The sequence below is a fragment of the Talpa occidentalis genome, unplaced genomic scaffold (assembly GCF_014898055.3).
Source record: "Talpa occidentalis isolate TD23 unplaced genomic scaffold, MPIMG_talOcc4v2.1 talOcc4.16, whole genome shotgun sequence".
NCBI classification, from domain to species: Eukaryota; Metazoa; Chordata; class Mammalia; order Eulipotyphla; family Talpidae; genus Talpa; species Talpa occidentalis.
In genome coordinates, this window is record NW_023601653.1 from 60,355,286 (window position 1) to 60,375,237 (window position 19,952).

The 19,952-nt window shown below is 41.1% G+C and overlaps 1 protein-coding gene across 1 annotated transcript in view; it reads left to right on the forward strand.

The window, feature by feature from the left end:
• The window catches only part of PLBD1 (phospholipase B domain containing 1), a 42,440-nt gene that overhangs the window by 17,946 nt on the left and 4,542 nt on the right, over positions 1-19,952 (forward strand). The window contains exons 3-8 of the mRNA XM_037514308.2: positions 1,458-1,541; positions 3,089-3,227; positions 4,485-4,625; positions 5,035-5,179; positions 18,546-18,746; positions 18,842-18,982. Of these exons, the coding sequence (XP_037370205.1) occupies positions 1,458-1,541; positions 3,089-3,227; positions 4,485-4,625; positions 5,035-5,179; positions 18,546-18,746; positions 18,842-18,982 (851 nt within the window). The remainder of the gene's footprint in view (positions 1-1,457; positions 1,542-3,088; positions 3,228-4,484; positions 4,626-5,034; positions 5,180-18,545; positions 18,747-18,841; positions 18,983-19,952) is intronic.

A 19,952-nucleotide genomic window follows, 5' to 3' on the forward strand; every position in this document is an offset into this window, starting at 1 on the left:
CAGAAGTAAAAAGAAGGATAATAAAAGTTATCTAAATTAGGAAAACATAAAAGGCAGTGACACAGAAAGGAATAGTAAGTGATAAAAAAGATTTAGAAAAAAATCCAAGCATATTAAAATCAATAAATGTAAATGGATTACTTTCATCAAGTAATGACATTTAACTGGGCAGATGTAGTTTCAAGGAGCAAACTTGCAACTAGTAGATGAATAAGTCCTGGAGGTCTAATACAAAGCATAGTGATTATAGACAACAACACTATTATAAACTTCGAAGTTGCTAAGAGACTAGGTCTTAATTTTTCTTACCACAAAAAAGAAATGATAGTTACGTGGCATGATACACATGTCAGCTAACCTATGGAGGTAATCATACTGCACTTATAACAGGAAGCAACCTACATGTTGTACACCTTAAACTGACCCAACATATGTCCATTATACCTCAGTTTTTTTTAAAAAAAAAAGTTTACTGCATAGCCTATGAGACACATTTAACTTTTTAAAAGTAAATTTTAAGATAAAAAATTCAAAATAGCCAATAATCCTGGGGGAAGGGTTATTAAAAAATGAGTGTCCCATCAAACTGTCAAAAATTAAGTCTGACAGTATCAGGTGTCAGTGATTCTGTGGAGCAAGAAGTCCTAATGTGAGTGGTGTGAAGGTAAACCAGTACACTCACTGTGGAATGTGTTTTGGCCATATCAAGTAACATTATACAGAATATTCACTTCAGCATTCTCCTGTTATATGTGTGTGTGTGTGTGTGTATTTTGCAAATGTGTAAAAGAAGACAAACAAAATGTTTGAAGTTGCATTATGAGAGTGAAAAAAAAACAACAGTTAAATGTCACCCATGGGAATGCACACGTGTTCTTATTTCAGTGGAGGAAAAGAATACATCTAAGAATACATCTGCGTATGTTAGCACAGAGATTTCTTTTAAAATGTTGTGTTGAAAGAAAAAAAATAAGAAGAAAAATGTCATGTTGAGAGAAATAATCAAGGTAGAATTATAGTATAATCACATTTATATTTTTCTGAAATAAGATAATATATATTTATGTATTATTTAAATATATAATGTAGTGATGATGTACAAACATGCATGAGGATAATAAATCACTTGATTCAAGGTTGTAATTACCTCTGGGGAGATGGGATGGAAATTCGTGTACTGAGGAGCCTTAACTCTAATGTTTTATTTCTTTTTTAAAAATATATGTGGCAAATATGACAAAATATAATGATTTAGTAAGTTGGGTGCTTGCTATATCCAATGCTTTTCAGTCCATAGGAAATATGTCTCAATTTTAAATTGTGTATTTGCTCTATTAAAAAAGATAGGCAAGGGTTGCAATAGGGAACGTTTCCAGCTAGCCACAGGATTGGATCATTTATGGTGATGAAAATATATGAGAAAATTAAAATGTGATAATTTTCATCTATCATTTCAGACAAATGTATGACCACTTCACAAACCTCTACCCCCAGCTGATTAAGAAATCATCCATCGTGGATAAAGTGCAGGAGTTTTTGGAGTATGTATAATAACTTTCCTCTTCTCATCGTTATTGCAGTTGCAAATCTGTCATTTCAAGCAGCAGTTTTCCCTTTGTCAAGTTTTATCTATTAGGCAGGACTTTGGAGTGGTTCTTCTAGTAAGAGGAATTTGTAATGATGCGAAAACTGTTTGCAGACATGTCCTTTAATTTGGGCTCTTTCGAACTAGGGTGAACATGACATTCTCTCTTGCTAACAAAGCTATGGGAAGACGCCACCAGTGTGAGGCAGGTGGAGTCAGCCCTCTGATTGCTTCTACCTGGAGGCCCCTATTACTGCAGGGATTACTGCTTTTCCCTCTTTAAGTTGCTTCCTTTTCATGGGCCTGGTGATTCATCCTAGCTGCGGCGTGTTAAGTAATATCTAAAGTCATAATTCTTTACATTCCCTGAGAAATGTTTAACTTTAATAAAATTATCTGAAACTCATAATTCTCAATATTCAGAAATATGTTTCATAGCTGTGGAATGACAGATCATTTGGGGGAAGAAGCAAGGGCTCTTGGTTTGGCCCTCTAAATCATATACTAAGCAACCTCTTCCTCGAGTGTGAAAGCCCTGCAGAGGCATAAACCATTAGTCCAGATTCCATGAAGCGATAATACTATGTTCTAAGACGGGTCTGCAGACAGCCTGGACGGAAATAGCTTTCAGCACTCAGTTAAGTCAAATCATCCCCTATACAGTGCAGAAAACTAAAAGAGGAAAGACAAAATGAAAGGACAAGACTTTTTGCTAAGCATGCTAGGACAGAAGTGTTGAGGTAGTTATGAGTAATACCTGAAATAGAAAAAACCATAAACTATGAAAACATCTGAAAGAAACAGAAATCTAGGGCCTCCCCGGTGGCGCAGCAGTTGAGTGCTGGGCTGCGAAGCTCTGCAGTGCCGGTTCGATCCTCGGCTGCACAAACCTCTCCTGCCACTCACTTCTCCCCTCAGCAGTGTACTTCGTCACTCTGCCTGTTCTGCTCTCCTCTCTGGCTTTGGTGAATTCTCTCACCCTCCCATGCTTCTGACTGTACCCCAGTGCTTGGATAAATAAATAAATAAATCTTTAAAAAAAAAAAAAAAAAGAAAGAAACAGAAATCTATATGAACTGCTCTGTCCCTTTGGAGTTTTTTTCTCCCTGTTGTTGAACGTTACAACTTTTACATGCAAAAGCGACAGTAATCAACTTGTCCTTACCTAGAGCAACATTATGAGTTTACATTAAATTCATCTGGATGGTGTACTTTTGACTTCCTTAGCTCTCAGTATCACAAGTAGGTAAATATTATACCTATGCTTGGTTCTAGAGAGAACATGGAGAAAGTTATTAAGGAAAAGCCCATAGTCTAAGAGAGAAATGGTAGATGATTTAGGGTTTGCCCTGATAGCCTTTCAAAGTTCCAAGATGGAGAATTTAAATTGTACTAGCATCAAAATATCTATCTATATAATCTGTACATGCATAGGTTTAATTAAACTTTGGATGGGTAACCATACCAACTTCTAGTACATACAAATGTAATTTTCTCTTCCAGGAAGCAAGATCAGTGGACCCGGGATAAGATAAAAAAGTCCAAGGATGATCCATTTTGGAGACATACAGGCTATGTTATGGCACAGTTAGATGGGCTGTATATAGGGTCAAGGAAGAAGGCGATATTAGAAGGGAGAAAGGTAAGATTTCAAAGAAGCTACTTAGAATTTATAAGGCATTGTACCAATACTGGAAGTTATCTTTAAAATAGCATTCCAATTGAGAAGCAGATGAAATTAGATCTAGAGTCTAAATTCCTTGCACACAAGAACTGTCTGATCTAGGGCACACTCCTTATATAAAATTCAAGCTGAAACACAAACCAATTTGCTTCTGAGTTTTTTCAACAGCCTTCATAATACTGTGCTCTGGAGTAGGTTAAGGAACCTGGTATGAAGTATGGTGTTTAACTTAATAAAAGTGGTGATTTAGATGGTATGATCAGTATGATCGTTAAAGCAAATGGCTACGTGGTTAAGTCCTGTGCTTTCCATTCTCCACAAAACACACATGCATACACTTGAATAGAACGTAATTTTCTCTTGAAAGTTTTATGGAATTCACTGAAAATTCAAAAGAACCATTAGAATTCTTGAACAATGAGTGTGCTCCTTATTCAAAAAACAAACCAAAGAGAATATTTGTATAAGTACAAACTTGGGTTGGATGTTTTGCTTTTATTTTTGTTCTTGTTCTTTGGTTAAAATTGTTTGCCTTCTCTCCGTGTCTGCCTAAGATCCAGTTCACTAAATAGTCTCCTCACTAATAAGTCTCCTGGCCTCAGGCTCCTTTGTTGGAGCAACTCTTCTGGGAGCAATGCCCTCTGGTTAGCACCAAATTCATGTCCAAGTCTAATCACTGTTTCAGTGTTAATGCTGTTGTGTCAAAACATAATCAAAATCCAAAACATCTGAGTTGAGTATTTATGCCATAAAACAGTAATTTCCAACTGGGGGTGATTTCCCTCTAGGTGCTATTTGGCAAGGTCTGGAGACATATTTAGTTGACCAAACTGGCAGGCACTACTGCTATCTCCTAGGTCTGGGCCAGGTTTGCTACTAAATACCATATAACGCACAGTCCCCTCCCAGAAAAAAGAATTGCTTGACCTGAAATATCATTAGTACTGAAACTGAAAGAACTGTAGACAAATGCAAATAAATGCCATTTGTTTTACTCTCTTAGGAGACAATTCCAAAATCTGCGGATATCAAAACATGCTAAACCATCTCTTATAAGTGATAGTTATTTTATAAGCTACTGTAATATCTAGGGCATCTGTTATTTTAGGGTCCCTTCACAAAGGAGTAATCTAATGGGTCTCTAAGAAGTGGAAAAATAGAAAATGATACCTGACTGTCGCAAGTCAATGTTAAGTGCAGGCTTGTCTTTCCTAGCCCATGACCTTATTCCAGATTCAGTTTCTGAATGCTGTTGGAGATCTGTTGGACCTGATTCCCTCACTTTCTCCAACAAAAAACTCCAGCCTGAAGGTTTTTAAGAGATGGGACATGGGACATTGCTCCGCTCTTATTAAGGTGAGACATACACAACAGCTTTTCTCTGTCTCCTTGTTCTGGTCCACACAGACCTTTTCTATACATCAGCCAAGTTGGCCAGCCCCTCACCACCCTGACTATTGCTGTCATAGGAGGTAAGGACTGGAATGAACTAATGGAAAGAAATGGATGTAGATGACGTTATCTGTTTCTTCCACTATTCTTTCCTGCTGTATGTACCTGTCACTTTCACCTTCCAGAGTTTTCCATTTTGGATGCTAGGATAGAGTCTTTATGTCTTGTAACATTAAAGGTTAATGCTGGACTCCCTGGATATATTTTTAGAAGTAAATTTAGTGATCAACCTGAATTGACATAATCCCTAAAAGCTTCCTTGGAGTCTTTTGTGTTGTTTACTGTGTATCATTTGCTGTGACTCTGGCTATAGGTTCTTCCCGGATTTGAGAACATCTATTTTGCTCACTCCAGTTGGTACACGTATGCAGCCATGCTCCGGATATATAAACACTGGGACTTCAACATCAAAGATAAAAGCACCAGTAGTATTCGCCAGTCTTTCAGCAGTTACCCAGGTAAATACATTGACAGAGGGACCTCTGAATACTTTGAGCACTATTTCAGGATAAAGCCATGATAATTAAAAGTGGAATGGGAGGGCTTCCCCGGTGGCGCAGCAGTTGAGCGCTGGGTTGCGAAGCTGCCCGCAGCCTCTGCAGCGCCGGTTCGATCCCCGGCTTCTCCCCGGCCACCGGAGGAGGGTCCCACATGGTGTGCAGACCTCTCCTGCCGCCCGCTGCTCCCCTCAGCAGTGTACTTAGGTCCTTCTGCCTGCTCTGCTCCCTGCTCTGGCTCTGGTGAATTCTCTCACCCTCCCGCGCTTCTGACTGTACCCAGTGCATGTGTAAACAGAACAAACAAACAAACAAATAAATAAATAAATAAAACATGCCTCTATTAAAAAAAAAAAAAAAAAGTGGAATGGGAGAAGACATACTTAGTGGTTAATATACATTAGTGTGCCTTTATTTCATGAGGCTTTTCTGAAGAGATCTATCTCTAATGCTTTTATTTATCAGACTGGCATACACTAAGTTAAAAGGGTTGCCAAAATTCTCTGATAAATGTCAACTGAGCAATAAGATTGGTTCTTTCCTAGGCTCCACAGTGGAAGCCAAGATGAGTGAACAGATCCTGCTCTCAATAGGGCCTATCTCTGTTTCTCTTATTCATTACAATATCCACAACACTTAATCTGGTGTGTGGCATCTAGTACTCAATAGATGTTTGCTGAAAGAATGGGTGAACAAATGCGGGGGCTTATAAATCTTACAAGAGATAAGTTCAGTACAGATAAGAACATTATTATTGGCTACTGTATATGCTACAAAAGAAGTGTAAGAAATTCAATGAATATTCAAAAGAGAAAGAACTTACATCTGATTTGGGCAACAGGAAAGAGAGTTGTCATATGAAATGTACCATGAATGATGAGTAGAACTTGAGTAGGTAGAGTTGGATGGGAAGGATGGTGTTTATAGAGAAAGAGGCAGGTGATATAATAATAATGAATAAGGCGGGGGGGGGGGAGGTTGGGATAAGAAAACAGAAGTGAAAACAACAGTGGCCAACACATGACCCATGACCCAATGGAAGGAACCAGCTGCTCAGCTCCCTTGGCAGAATAGACATCTGGATTTAAAAACAAAACCCACTGTGTGAACCCAACAAAGCATGTGAACTGGCTAGAATTGCCCCTCAATTGCAACTGTTAGGAAACATCAAGGGAACAATTTTTACTAATCATCGAAGGGTCCACCGTGGATGCCACATGGACACTTTTGACCTTAAATGACCTATATGTACCTTACTGGGTGGTTGACCAACCTTCCAAGTCTAGCTACCTTTGCAGATCTTGCTTCTTATAGAATTACTGTTCCTGATAGTGTTAATACCGCCCTATCTCAAATTCAGCTGGGGGTATAAACTGATACTTTTCTATCCTTGGGGCCTAATCCTCCTTTGAGAGCACTTGATTTTCCCTTTGTCTTGTATGCTTAATTGTTTTAGTATTGAAGGGTACTGGGACTTCTGAGTTACACTGTGCTTTGATTCTTATATGTTCCTTTAGACTAAAATTTAAGAGCTGGAAGAAACTGAGACCAGCTAAATATTTGTAGTTTTCTTGTTATATGTGATAAAAATGCAGTGCTCAGGCATTAGCTGCTCTGCTTTGACCATCTTCAGAGTGCTGTTCTGTCCTCTCGACAGTCCTAGATCCCAACAGTTGTAATGGGAAGGGCTTGGAGGAATTTCCTATGACTTTTGGAACCCTGTTAGTATTTGTATAAAATCCTTCCAGAATGGATGTATAGATAGGTATATTTATAATAAAGGTGTTAGGGCTGTTAAATTGAAAGAAACAAGATACTTATTTTCCTGAGATATTTTCATAGGAGCCAGGAGAACAATATGATATTTACTCTTACTTGACAGCTTTGTTGTCAACAGAAAACATGAAAAATATCGTCTTATTATATTACAAATAACAAATTTTAAGGTATCAACCACATGAATTCACCCAAAAGATACAGAATCAAACTTTTCCATGAATTTCATGCCCTGTGAGCTATTGATTCCAGAACAAAACTGCGTAGTCTGTGGTTTTTCTTTGGTGGAGAAGTGCCAAGGGAGAGTGAGTAAATTAGGAGGCATTAGTTTTGTATTTGAGGGGGCAGGTCCTGGTGACTCTTCATGGTGCAGACAAGGATATTAAGAATTGCTGAGATGGGACCAAGTTGTGACTCAGCTGAGGCAAATGTAAAAGATGATAACTGAGGCACAGCAGATGCCACCATTAAACAGACACCCCTGAAGACTGCACACTCACTTTCCTATGCTTTTATAATACATCCTGGCTCCCTCCCCAATTCTACAGAAGTGACCACCAAGATAATTGTCATAACAAACATTGAAGCTTCATGACACAAAGACATTTTCTTCTGAGGTTTCCAAAAAGGAAAATGGTAGCATTTGAACAGCTGCTAACTGGTAAGCCTCAAGTTATCTGTAATATGAGGCAAACACAGTGCTTACTTTTGTCAAATTGCAAGCATATAATTTGCTCATTCATCAACAATTCTCTACTAATTTTTCTGCTACACAAAGTATTTACAATGGTATATAGGGCAGGTACAGTCATTACTCTAACAAAATTTGCATTCTGATGATAAATAGAGACACATAAAAAAAGCAACAATAATAAAGTGTGATTCGTTTAATAATAAGAAAGACAACTTAGGGATGAGATAGCTTCTATGAGAAAGTGAAACTTAAGTTGAGGCATAAAACATAAGTCTACATTAGCCAGGCTAATGGGAACAAGGGGGTGGTAGAATATTCCATGTGGCACAAACAGCATGTGTCAAGGTCAGTAGGCAAGTGTGGAGAAAGTCAGAGAGAGGAAATAAAGGGCAATTTAAGACCATTAATGTGACAAGTGGAAAGACATAAATAGATAGCATTTTCAAATTATCTGGCCCCTGAGAGGACAAGAGAGGCTGCTAACCAAACATGAAGAAGGCTGATGGAATAATCCAGGCAACTCAAAACAGACTATTCTGTAGATGGTCAAGCAATGTGTGGGTTGATATCCATCCTCAAGAAGAAACCCAAGTGTCAAAAACGATGCAGAATAGCTATAGTACATCATGATTTTCTGCGTGTTCCTGTTGTCCTCACCAGGATTCTTGAGGGTTAGTTACCAAGTAAGAATTATCCGAAGGGCACTAGCAGAATGTGAGCTCTAGCTAGCACAGGGCAATAGAAGAATCATAGTCATCCTCACGTTACACTCATCAGTAATACGGAAGTCCTTCCTCCAGCACACCCAGACTTTTCCAAGCCAATCCCATGCTCTGGGTTGATGAAGTCCCAACTGACTCCCTAAAAACAGGAAACAATATAATAACCCCATCTTAACCCCCCAAAAAAATTTAAGATGAGTTGGTATATTCATAGTTTCAGTCTTTTTTTTTTTTAATCCAAAAGGGCAGGTTTACTATAAAAAGGAAAAGGATGCCTGCACAGACACAAGCCGGCAGAAAGAGCTGTCCCTGAAATGACACTTTTGTTAAACGAGAGGCCAGCATAGTCACAGGCTGCAGCCTTGGGAGGAGAGCTGCCTCCGGTGCTTTACAAAGGGAGAAGGTTGGTGAAGAGAAACACATGCATAGCCATAGATGGAGAGCAGCCAGGTTCAGTCGTTTTTAGTCTGTTTTTAGAGTAGGAATGTGCTGCATCCTTGGAGAAGTTATTTCATCTGAAGATGCTAACAAGACATGTCCTAAGAAAGTCAGAAGCATTCTGCATGCTGATAATAACCTCAGTATATTACACCCTGAGACCCAAGCCCAGGAGGTTTCAGCTTTGAGATCCTTCCTGAAAATTTCCTAAGTTGCCTTCTGTCAGCCTAAGGCCAGCCAGGCTCAGAGTCCTGGGGTGCCTGGCCATGGCCCATATCCCATGTGTGTCTAATGTAGGAAGCACCATTCTAGAAACTTTCTAAATTTCTTTCCAAGACCAACTAGGATGGCAGAACCATCCAAGAGGTAGGGGCCACTGTGGGTGCTGTTCCTGTATCTCTGTTTAGGGGATGCTTCACCCACCCACCCCCCCACACACACACGGGGATTCAACAGGTTACCATGGATTGTTCTGAGACTCAAGCCTCTGGAAAGGTCCTCCTGAGATCTTTTCTGCTGGTCATCATTGTGGATTTTTTTCCCCCATGGTTGAGTTGAAAGAATGTTGGAAAGAGACACAGTATGTCTGGGCCCTAGGCTATTAGAGGGCCCCCTTACCCTAGAGCTTAAGCACATCTGTGCACCTGAGCTTCAGGGCTGTGCACCTCCCTTCTACAGCACCCCAGGGCCACAGGGAGATGAAAGTGAATTTCACTCTAGGTGCACTGCTGGGCACTTCACTCCACTGCACATGTTCCATAGTCCTCTGGGGAGGACCAACCTGACCCCTACACTACAAGTGCTTTTGAGAACATTTCAGTAGCTCTTATGCCTCCAGTCTATGAGGTGATTTCCTACTGTTTTGAGTCAGTCTTAAACTGGACAGAAATACCTTGTACAATTGGGCTCTTCTGATTCTGCTCATCTATTTGGCCCATAGGTGGGGGCGTGTGGAAGGTAGGGGTGTAGAGAGTATGGAAGGAGAATACATCCTAGAAATGCATATTACATACATAAGGAGTCCAAGAGGAGTCACAGCTAGGAAAGCAGTACATGTATATCATGATATAAATTTCTGAAGGTAACTTTAATGACCACAAAATAAATTATTCTTCATATTTTTCTTAACATTCTGGGTAATAGCCATCATTTAAAAAGCACAGTAGCCATCATTTAAAAAGCGCAGTAATCATCTCTGAGTCATAAGAAACCAGTATTCACAGGAATGATGGAGGTTGCAGACTCATTAAATAAACACTTAGGGGACAGCAGAGGCAATCAGATCTGTGTTGTCTCAGTACAGGGTTTCTCTTACAGAGAATCAAGTCTTTGTTATTACTGTAATGTTTACTTCTTCTCATGGTGGGAGATCTAAAATTAGCCAGGAACAACGCATGTCATGATAAAGAATACAAAGAGATGGGTACCAGACATTATAAAGAATCTTCACAGGCACTGATTGGACAATAGACAAATAGGTTAGCCCTTTTATGTAGCTATTATTCTGTATCCTCATTGATAAATCACTATACCTCACATGGGCCCATGAATTTTGTAATAAATTTCTTTTTTTTTAAGTAGATTTTTTTTTTTTAAGATTTATTTGTTTGTTTGTTTGTTTATACAAACACTGGGTACAATCAGAAGCACGGGAGGGTGAGAGAATTCACCAGAGCCAGAGCAGGGAGCCGAGTAGGCAGAAGGACCTAAGTACACTGCTGAGGGGAGCAGTGGGCGGCAGGAGAAGTCTGCGCGCCATATGGGACCCTCCTCCGGTGGCCGGGGAGCAGCTGGGGAACGAACCAGCACTGCAGAGGCTGCGGGTAGCTTCGCAACCCAGCGCTCAACTGCTGCGCCACCGGGGAGGCCCTGTATTGACCCTGAAAAAAATCCTTGCCTGAGGCACTGGAAACTAAGAAAGGTGGCCCTGGATAACCTTGTTCTAGAAGCTTTTCATTCTTCACAAGAAGTATTTTGAATAGGCAGCATCTACTTAACAACTGATAAGGCTAGGGAAGATAAAAGCCCTGCACTACTGCACACAGCCACCTACTGGCTTTGGCCCTACAAGTTAAAAGCCAAGGGAGTAAGTTAGAGAAATCTCACAGTGAATGACAGCACTGAAAAGGTAGTGAAGACCGGTGCATGAAGGTCTACTGATTTCAAGTGCAGTGAATCTTTTTTTTTTTTTTAATTTTTTTTTTTAAGATTTATTTATATATTTATTTATACAAGCACTGGGTACAGTCAAAAGCACGGGAGGGTGAGAGAATTCACCAGAGCCAGAGCGGGGAGCAGAGCAGGCAGTAGGACCGAAGTACACTGCTGAGGGGAGCAGCGGGCGGCAGGAGAGGTCTGCGCGCCATGTGGGACCCTCCTCTGCTGGCCGGGGAGCAGCCGGGGATCGAACCGGCGCCGCGGAGGCTGCGGGCAGCTTCACAACCCAGCGCTCAACCGCTGCGCCACCGGGGAGGCCCCAAGTGCAGTGAATCTTTCAATCAATTTGGAGAAAATCAACACATCAGTAATACTGTCTTCCAACCCATGAATATAGTGTATTTATTTAGGCTTTCCTTAGTTTGAGCGATGTTGGATGGTTTTTAGCATGTGTATCTTACATACCTTTCATTCATTTGAATCCTAAATAAATATTGATGCTACTATAACCAGAATTTTTTATTCCTTTTCCCAATAGGTAATTGTTTGTATAGTTATCTATGGCTATAAAACACATGACCAAAAATTAGTGACTTGAAAGAGTTATCATTTAGTATCTCATGGAGTCTGTGGATCAGGAATTAGCATAACGCACATTACAGATGGCTCCGCCATATATGGGTCTTCAGCTGGAAGAATCAGGGCCTGAAATCTCTGACAATTTAATGTTGGAAATGACTCACTTACATGGTGGGTAAAGCAGGGCCGGCAAACTGGCTCCCTCCACCTGGTGTCCACAGGACTGCTCTGGTGTCCTCGTGACAAGGCGCCTAGCTGCCCCTAGACGGGGTGATCAAAAGAAGAAGGCAGAAACAACAAAGTCTATTATGACCTAGTCTCAGAAGTCACTATACTTCCACCACATTCTATTCATTTAGAAGCATGTTATTATGATACATTCAAATAAAGGAAATTTGTATCTTCCATCTACAGGAAAGAGTGTCAAAGTACTGGTGAAAATTTAAAAACCACCACAATATAGACATCTGATTTTTATGTATTTTTTTATCAGAGACCTTTCTAAATTCATTAATCAGTTCTAATAGGTTTTTGTCATTTCTTTAGGTTTTTCTATATACAATCATGCCATCTCTGACTAAGGACAGTTTTACTTTTTCTTTTATGTCTTTGATGTTTTCTTGCGTGAATGCCTTGGGTAAGCCCTCCAGGTGAACATAGACTAGAAGTGACATGGAATTCCTAGTTCCTAATCTTAGGGAAAAACTATTCAATCATTCACCATTATACATAAAGTTAGTTGTAGGTTGGGCATAATACATATCCAGTGTTTAGAACGGGATGGGAACTGCATGGGAGGGAGAGTGGCAAGGGAGGAAAGGAGGGGGCAGGGTAGGGGGGAAGAAGTTGCCTAAGAGATCACAGTCTCCATCAGAACCTCCTAGTTTTCTGCTTTTCCCTTTATACCCTTGGTTAGAAAACAGGAATTCAAGATGTTGGGAAATTGTTCTAAAGACATCATAGATACAAACCTGTTTGTTCAGCATCCCACTAAGACCTTGAAATTAATTAATCCTTTGTTGCCTCCCTGATTATAAATGACACTAGTAAGACCTAACTCATTTTATGAGAATTAGCAAGTTTAGGGTAAGTCACAGAAACTTACCCTAAATGTTTGTACTCAACTTTCTATTGAAATAAAGAAAAAATACCCACCTAATATCTGTTCAGTTATGAGCCTGACCTTGTGCCAAACACTTGGCATGGATGATGTCATTTAATTTTCATTAAAAACTAACAAGGAGGCTATTGTATCTGCATTTTTCAAATAAACAGGTTCAGAGAAGTTGAACATGCTCAAAACCAGACTGAGGAGTCGGGAACTGAGGTTCCAATCTAACATGTCTGATCATAAATACAGTTTTGTTGTTTTCATAAATAGTTGCGTTTGCATTTAAGTTGAATAGTTAGAACTAAAGGAGCCATGAGCTCAAAGGGCCTCCCAGCCTGCTGGGTGGGTGGAGGGCTTGCGTGGGAACAACAGCTGGAGCCTATTCAAAGTGTTTTAATTGAGGATTCCAGTAATGACGATCCTTTTAGGCCGTGGCTTGAAGTTTAATTATCTGTGAGGCTCTCTGGCATGCATTGAAGCACACAAGTGTGCTCACTTGGCATTACATCCAGGTATCCCATCACCACCCCACACCCACCCACTTAAAATTTCCAGTGGCACTTGCTGAAAATGCACATTCCTAAGTGCCCATCCGTGAAACCTGTGGCTCAGCTGACCTGGGCTGTTGTATTTGGGACAAGCACAGAGGTGATCCTCACAGACCAGGTCCAAGCCCACCCACTGAGACCTAATAACCCTTCTTGTCTGGGGGGACAAAGAGTTTGCACACTGTCTTTACTGTTCAAATAATTTAAAGTAGGTCTTTATTGTTCAAATACTTGAAAGTATGTTTCAAATACTTGAAAGTAGGTGCCCAGGAAGATAAAAGAACAGTCCCAAAGTCCCAAGAAAATTCAGTGGAGTCTCCATCATCCATAATGTTACTACTTTCATAGGTTATAAAATCATCTACCTAATCATGTACGTTGTAAATTTTTTAATGTACCGTAATTACTCTTATTAATTTCAGGCCATGTTTTTTTCTTTGGTCATAAAGCTGAAGTATATACAAACAATCCACAAGTTAATACATGCCAAAATACACATCTGCTTTTAAAAAGGAGAAGCATGGGAAAAGAAATTTATGTCTTGATCATCTCCCTCCACCTAGCTCCGGAAGCTTCTATTTCTCCAGAAATCCCACCTTACTTTACATACTTTTCTTGATTAACTGGTCATTAAGTGATTTTCTCCACCTCCACCCTGTCTGAACATGCAACTCTTGTGACTCACTCTCTGTTTAATCGCTTCTGCCACATTTGCTTCACTGTGTGTGTGTGTGTGTTGTCACATTTGCCGGACAACTTATCTGTTCCCATCACATTTGTCAGGCGTGGGGGCTAGTGGCAAAGGCGTTTGTGGACAGTCAGTCTTACATTTATTCCTGGCAATGCCATGTATTAACTTTAAATATCTAAATATTTTTTTAAAAAATAACGCACCTAGGTGTTCTTTTTGGAAAAATGAAATGCTGTTATCTGTCCTTCTAAAGCAAGGTTATGGTGCATAGTAAAGGTTAGTCACAACCATCTTCTCTTGCATCCTTAGATTCAACAATTATTTATTGAGCACCTACTGTGTCAAAACATTTTCTTGGTGCTGAGTGAACAGACAGAAAAAGTCCTACGTACAAGCGGCAGGATAGATGGAAAGGGAAACAGTAAACAAGTAATCTAAAGTAAATATGATAATTAATTGAGGGAGAAAAATTTCACTTTTATGTGGATAACAGGATGCCGAGTGAATATAAACCCCTCTTCTTTATATACAGAACCTTTATGACACCTCATTTCTTTAGTGGCTACTGCAAGATGGATGTGCTTGAATATATATTAATGCTAATTCTCCATTGATTGCATTCCTATGGCAGGATTAGGCAGAAACATGCTCAATACTTATTTGGTGAAAGAATCATCACGGGAAGGGGAAACAGAGATTGATTGCTATCAGTTAGCATCTTGGCAGGAACAGAAGCCAGGAAATGCCATTCTTGAGGTTGGGAAAACCAAGTGCAGCAAAAAGAAGGTGGAACAAATGACTGTGGCATTTTGTCCTGGGGGTAACAGGGAGCCCCCAGGCCTCCTTGGCTTAGAGTGAGGCAGAAGAGTCTTGGGTTACAGATGGCAACCTTCCAGTCAGGTATCGGTGGAGATGCAGAGGGGAGAAGAAGAGGGGGCAATTTGGGCATGTCTTTTGAAAAAGCCACAGAGGGAATTCTGACACTGCCTGGGCTGGAAACCACTGCCCAGTGCTAGGAATATGGTAAGTGTTTAATAAATGTTTATTGACTGATCTGCATGAGACTGGCCTAGAGATCAGACAGCACAGCCAGATTGGCCCTTGCCAGTAGTCTGAGAAGCGACACTGTGTTTATTCTTCTGCAGTGGGAAGAAGCTGGGCGAAAGGTTGAGTATGGTGCAAAGTGGTTACTTTATGGTTTAAAAGGAAAGAGGGTTGCCTCCATCTCCTTTAAATCAAATGCAGTAAGACATTCCAAAAGCAAAATAGATCATAAAATTGGATACTATTAGTGTGTCAATTAGCTATAGCTGTGTTAAATCACCCCCAAAAATTTGGGGCTGAAAACATGATTATTAGTGCTTTTGTGTCCACACAGGTCAGCTCAGTGATTCTTTCTAGACATCTCAGCTGGGCACATTCCTGCATCTGTGGTTACTCTGGGCTGGGTGGGCAGTGCTGCTGAGCTTGGATGAACCCGCTTACAGGTTTGGGGGTAGACCAGCTAGCAGCTGATCTCCTTTGGGTTGACTGCATAATCTTTTATTCTAGAAACCTGGCTAGCTGGGGTTTATTTAAAGACAGTGACCGCTACAGACGAGTAAGCAGTATACAAGGTCTCTTGAGGGCTAGACTCAGAACTGGCCCTGGCTGAAGCAAGTTCCAGATCCAGCCCAGATTTAAGAGACGGGGCGACAGACAGCACCTCCTCCCATTGCAGAGATGGCGAGATGGCAATGCTGCAGTTATTTTTAGAATCATGACCCTTTGACTAAGCCTGAGCTGTGTTTTCATGTCACTGGTCAACACTGATCAGGCCCTTTTGGAAAGGAGTGTTTGATGTTTGGCGCTTTGGAGCAGTTTGTGCAAATGTTGGTGTGTAAGGGCCTCCCCTAGTGGCGCAGCGGTTGAGCGCTGGGCTGTGAGGCTGCCCGCAGCCTCTGCAGTGCCGGTTCGTTCCCAGGCCACCAGCGAGGGTCCCACAAAAAAAAAAAAAAAAAAAAAAAAAAAAGTTGGTGTGTAAATGGGTGCATTTGATAAATTAATCAGGATAAACTTTTCCAGGCTGTACTAAGCACTAAGTCTAAATGGCATGAGAGGTGATGGGCTCTGTTCATTTTGTGATTCATGTTTTTGTTTTTGTTTTTTTTAGTCTTGAAATGATTATTTTTAAACTATAAGGGTCCCTTTGTATTAAGTTCAGCAAAAAGCTTACTATGAAATGGTGTTTGTTGGCTGACTCGTACTGGAGTGTTTCATTTTCTCCTGATCTAAAATAAAAGCCTGGCTGCCAAAATGACTGATAAGAGCAAAAGTATTATTTTACATTGTCAAAAACTTGTTGTTCTCACAATGCAATGTTTCAGGATTATGTCCCTTCCCTAGGACTTTCCCCCTTTTTAAAATGTTAAATTCTAAGTGATAAAATTCATTTCCTTGATGCCAGTGTTTTGCCAGCTGTTCACCTTTGTTCCGGAACTCTGAGTGGCCTACATAGTTCCATTTTCAATAAACATTCTTGCTCTTGGATGAAAGATTGACCTGACATATTAGTGTCTGTCACTCACACTTGTGTAACGCCTGCCCTCTCGTGTCCACAGAGGTTGCTGCAATAAGGATTGAGTTAGCAAGTGTGTCCTGCTAGCAATACAGCATTCCACCCTGCGGGGATTCTCCCAGGGAGCTTGCTTAAGGTTGCCAAGTATGGTGGAGCAACTGAACCCTGCAGTGACCCAGGCCAAGAGGAGGATGAATGGTCACTGAAATCATCCCATGATTTGCTGGTCTGGCCATTCATCCTGTCCGGGCTGTATCTTTCCAGGGGTTGCCGTTTACAGCTTCATCCAAGGGCGGCGTCCACCCCTCAAGCCTTGTACCACTGGATCGTGCCACCTTCCATTTTATAGAAACGTCTCTATAGGCTACTGACAGCTTTATGGAGGCTCATTATGCGTGAGTCAGTTGAACATTGCTTTCCTCCTGTAACTTTCTACTCAGAAATGAAAATTAGACTGTTAGACCTGAATGACATCACTTAATCTCAGGTTCTTAGAAGGGAATAAGGAACAGAAAGGCAACATGCCAGATTTAGTAAAGGCAGTGCAGGGAACTAAAGATCCTCTGACTCTCTGTGTGTACTCTGAAGTCTTAGCTTTAGTTTCAGGGGAGCCCTTTATTTGACTCCCCACCAGGCCTAGAGTAGATGAACAATAGCTCATCTGTGTAGTGACTGAATGAATGACAACCCAACTGCACTTTGTGGCTTTGCCCTACTCCCCAGTCTGCACTCTCTTGTGCCATCTCCATTACTCCTGTGCCCCTCTGCTCTCTGTCTGTCCAGCACTTAGACAAGCTTCCAGACACAGTCTCAGGCCCACATCCTGCATAAAGCCTGCCTCCTCCAGCCTGTACGAAGGAGAAGAGGCCAGCCTCCAAAGGAGAGCTGGCAAGGTTGGGCACCAGTGTTCAGACAGTGGAGGTTGCACTGGCCTTGGTCCTAGGCCCAGGTGATCTTTGAGGGATCCCTCACCTCTCTGAGGCTCCACTTGCTTTTCCAAATTCTGAAAGAGCAGACTTTATTGCTTTATTGGTTTTGCTTAATGTGTGGCATGCCCTGTGCTGCTGAGGTGATATTAGGCGGTCTGTGGATAAGTATATTGTTGGCATGTTATAGTTAATGTATTGTTATGCATTGTTAATGTTTGTTTGTTTTTTGGTGGGTGGGGGACCCAAAACATTAAACCCACTATTCCTTGGTTACTGTTGTATGTGAGGTTAAAATATTTTTAAGTGTGAAGAGTTAACTTAGGAAAAATATTAAATAAATAACATCATAAGTAGTAATTAGAGCAGAACTGATGAAATAGTATAAAAACAGTATGAGCATGTGAAGCAGGGGGAGAGCTCCCTGACTCTGGTGTTTCTTTAGCCCCGAGAACTGGTGCTCACTGGTGGTTACTGATGACACGTGTCCTCTCCCTGTTCTAGCTCCGTCAGTCCCTGCTCTCTGTGGCACTCATCACAGGATAAACACAAAACAGGCCTTCCAAAAAGACAGTGGCTTCTCTGATTGTGCTGTGTTGCCGCCAACATTTATAAAAGCATTGACCAAGTGTGTTTTTACTTTAGTTTTAAAACCGTGTTCGCTTTCATCAATATGGGATTTTTTTTCCATTTATAAAACTTGTAGATTCAGCGTGTAAGATTTGGAAAAATAGTAAAGTAGAAAGAAGGCATTCAGATTCTTACTATTCATTAATGACACCTGCTAATATCCTTCCCTAATTGAACATTTTCCTGTGAAATCCTAGCCAGTGGGGTTCTATTTCCGTGCATCATTTTGGAACATTGGTATAGTCCTGATTTGATGTATTTTTGCTATTCAAGTCATAAAATAAAATTTCAGCGGAGAACCAGGGATGAAGATCCACTAGTACATTTACAAGCAGCATTTGAGCAACTGCCTCCGAGGTGAGCCAAAGCTGGAAGAGTAAGGACAGCAATCACTGGCACAATTTGCCACTGGTTTTGTGGCTGGGAAGCTCTGTGCTGATGATGACTGTTCAATAATCTGTCCGTGTGTGCTAATGTAGATGTTTATCTTTCTTGTAGGGTTTCTAGAGTCTCTGGATGACTTTTACATTCTCAGTAGTGGCTTGATATTGCTGCAGACCACAAATAGCGTGTATAATAAGACCCTTCTAAAGTATGTGGTACCCCAGTCTCTCCTGGCCTGGCAAAGAGTCCGTGTGGCTAATATGATGGCAAATGGTGGCAAGGAGTGGGCAGAGATCTTTACGAGATACAACTCTGGTAAGTGGCCCTGCAGAATCACTAAGGTTTGTGTTTATGTGATTGCAAATGACCAATGAAGCCATGACCTGCCTTCATGTCTCCCAACATGCCAGGTACTTACAATAATCAGTACATGGTCCTGGACCTAAAGAAGGTGAAGCCGAAGCACAGCCTGGACAACGGCGCTTTGTACATTGTGGAGCAGATCCCCACATATGTTGAGTTTTCTGAACAAACTGATGTTCTACGGAAAGGTACTTTCTTCACGTCAGCAGCCTGAAAGTCTGGAGAGTGTATGTGTTTCTTGCACACAGGTGCAAGAAAACATTAGCTTAATATAGTAGATTAATATTGTAGATTCAGCGTGTAAGATTTGGAAAAATAGTAAAGAGAGACAGGCTTGTAAGGACCATCTTGTCATGGCACCCAGAATGGGCCACCTCAGCAGGAAAGGCTAGTACTAATTAATGAACATGGTATTTATAAAACAGAGTTAATGAAAGCAGAATGTTGACTGGCCAAGCTGAGCAGATACTACTACCTAGTAGTATCAGACCAAGCAGGAGCAGATTTACCTCCTGTTCTTGTCACAAAGTCAACCTGAGACTTCAAGTCACTAGCCGGTAACTTGGTTGGCATGGCAGTTCAATACTGATAACCTCACTGCCTGACCTGAAAACCAGGTCTCTTGGTCCCTAGAAGGAGTTGCCCCAACTGCCCCAGGAGGTAGAAGCTGCGTAAAGGAGACCGGTGGCCTGAGGCCTTTTGTTTGCATGGCTACTGGGCAGTGCAGGATCTGCAGAAGGGCAGATTCAGGTCCTTTGCTATCCTATTAAGAAAACTACCATGAGACCAAACAGTAGCTGATGCCTATCTACGGGTTTTCGCCAGGAGGGAGAAGCAGAGTTAGATTCACTGCAGTCTACTGTCCACTGGATATGCCTATGGGCCTTTTACTTACATTCTCCTGTTAGATCTTCATAACTGTCTTCCTGATAAGCAGTATTGTTACCATTTAACTGTAAGGAGGAAAGTCTCAGAAAGAAGCAGGTGATTCACCCACATAATAAATACTATCATAGCCATGAGCACCACCCACTCAGGGTGCGGTGGTCAGCAGGCAGCCACTGCCTCCCAAACCTGTTGGGGGATCCTAATACTCATACACCACCAGGTTGCAAGATGATACAAAATGCTGTTTTTAATGCTCATGTAAATCATGAA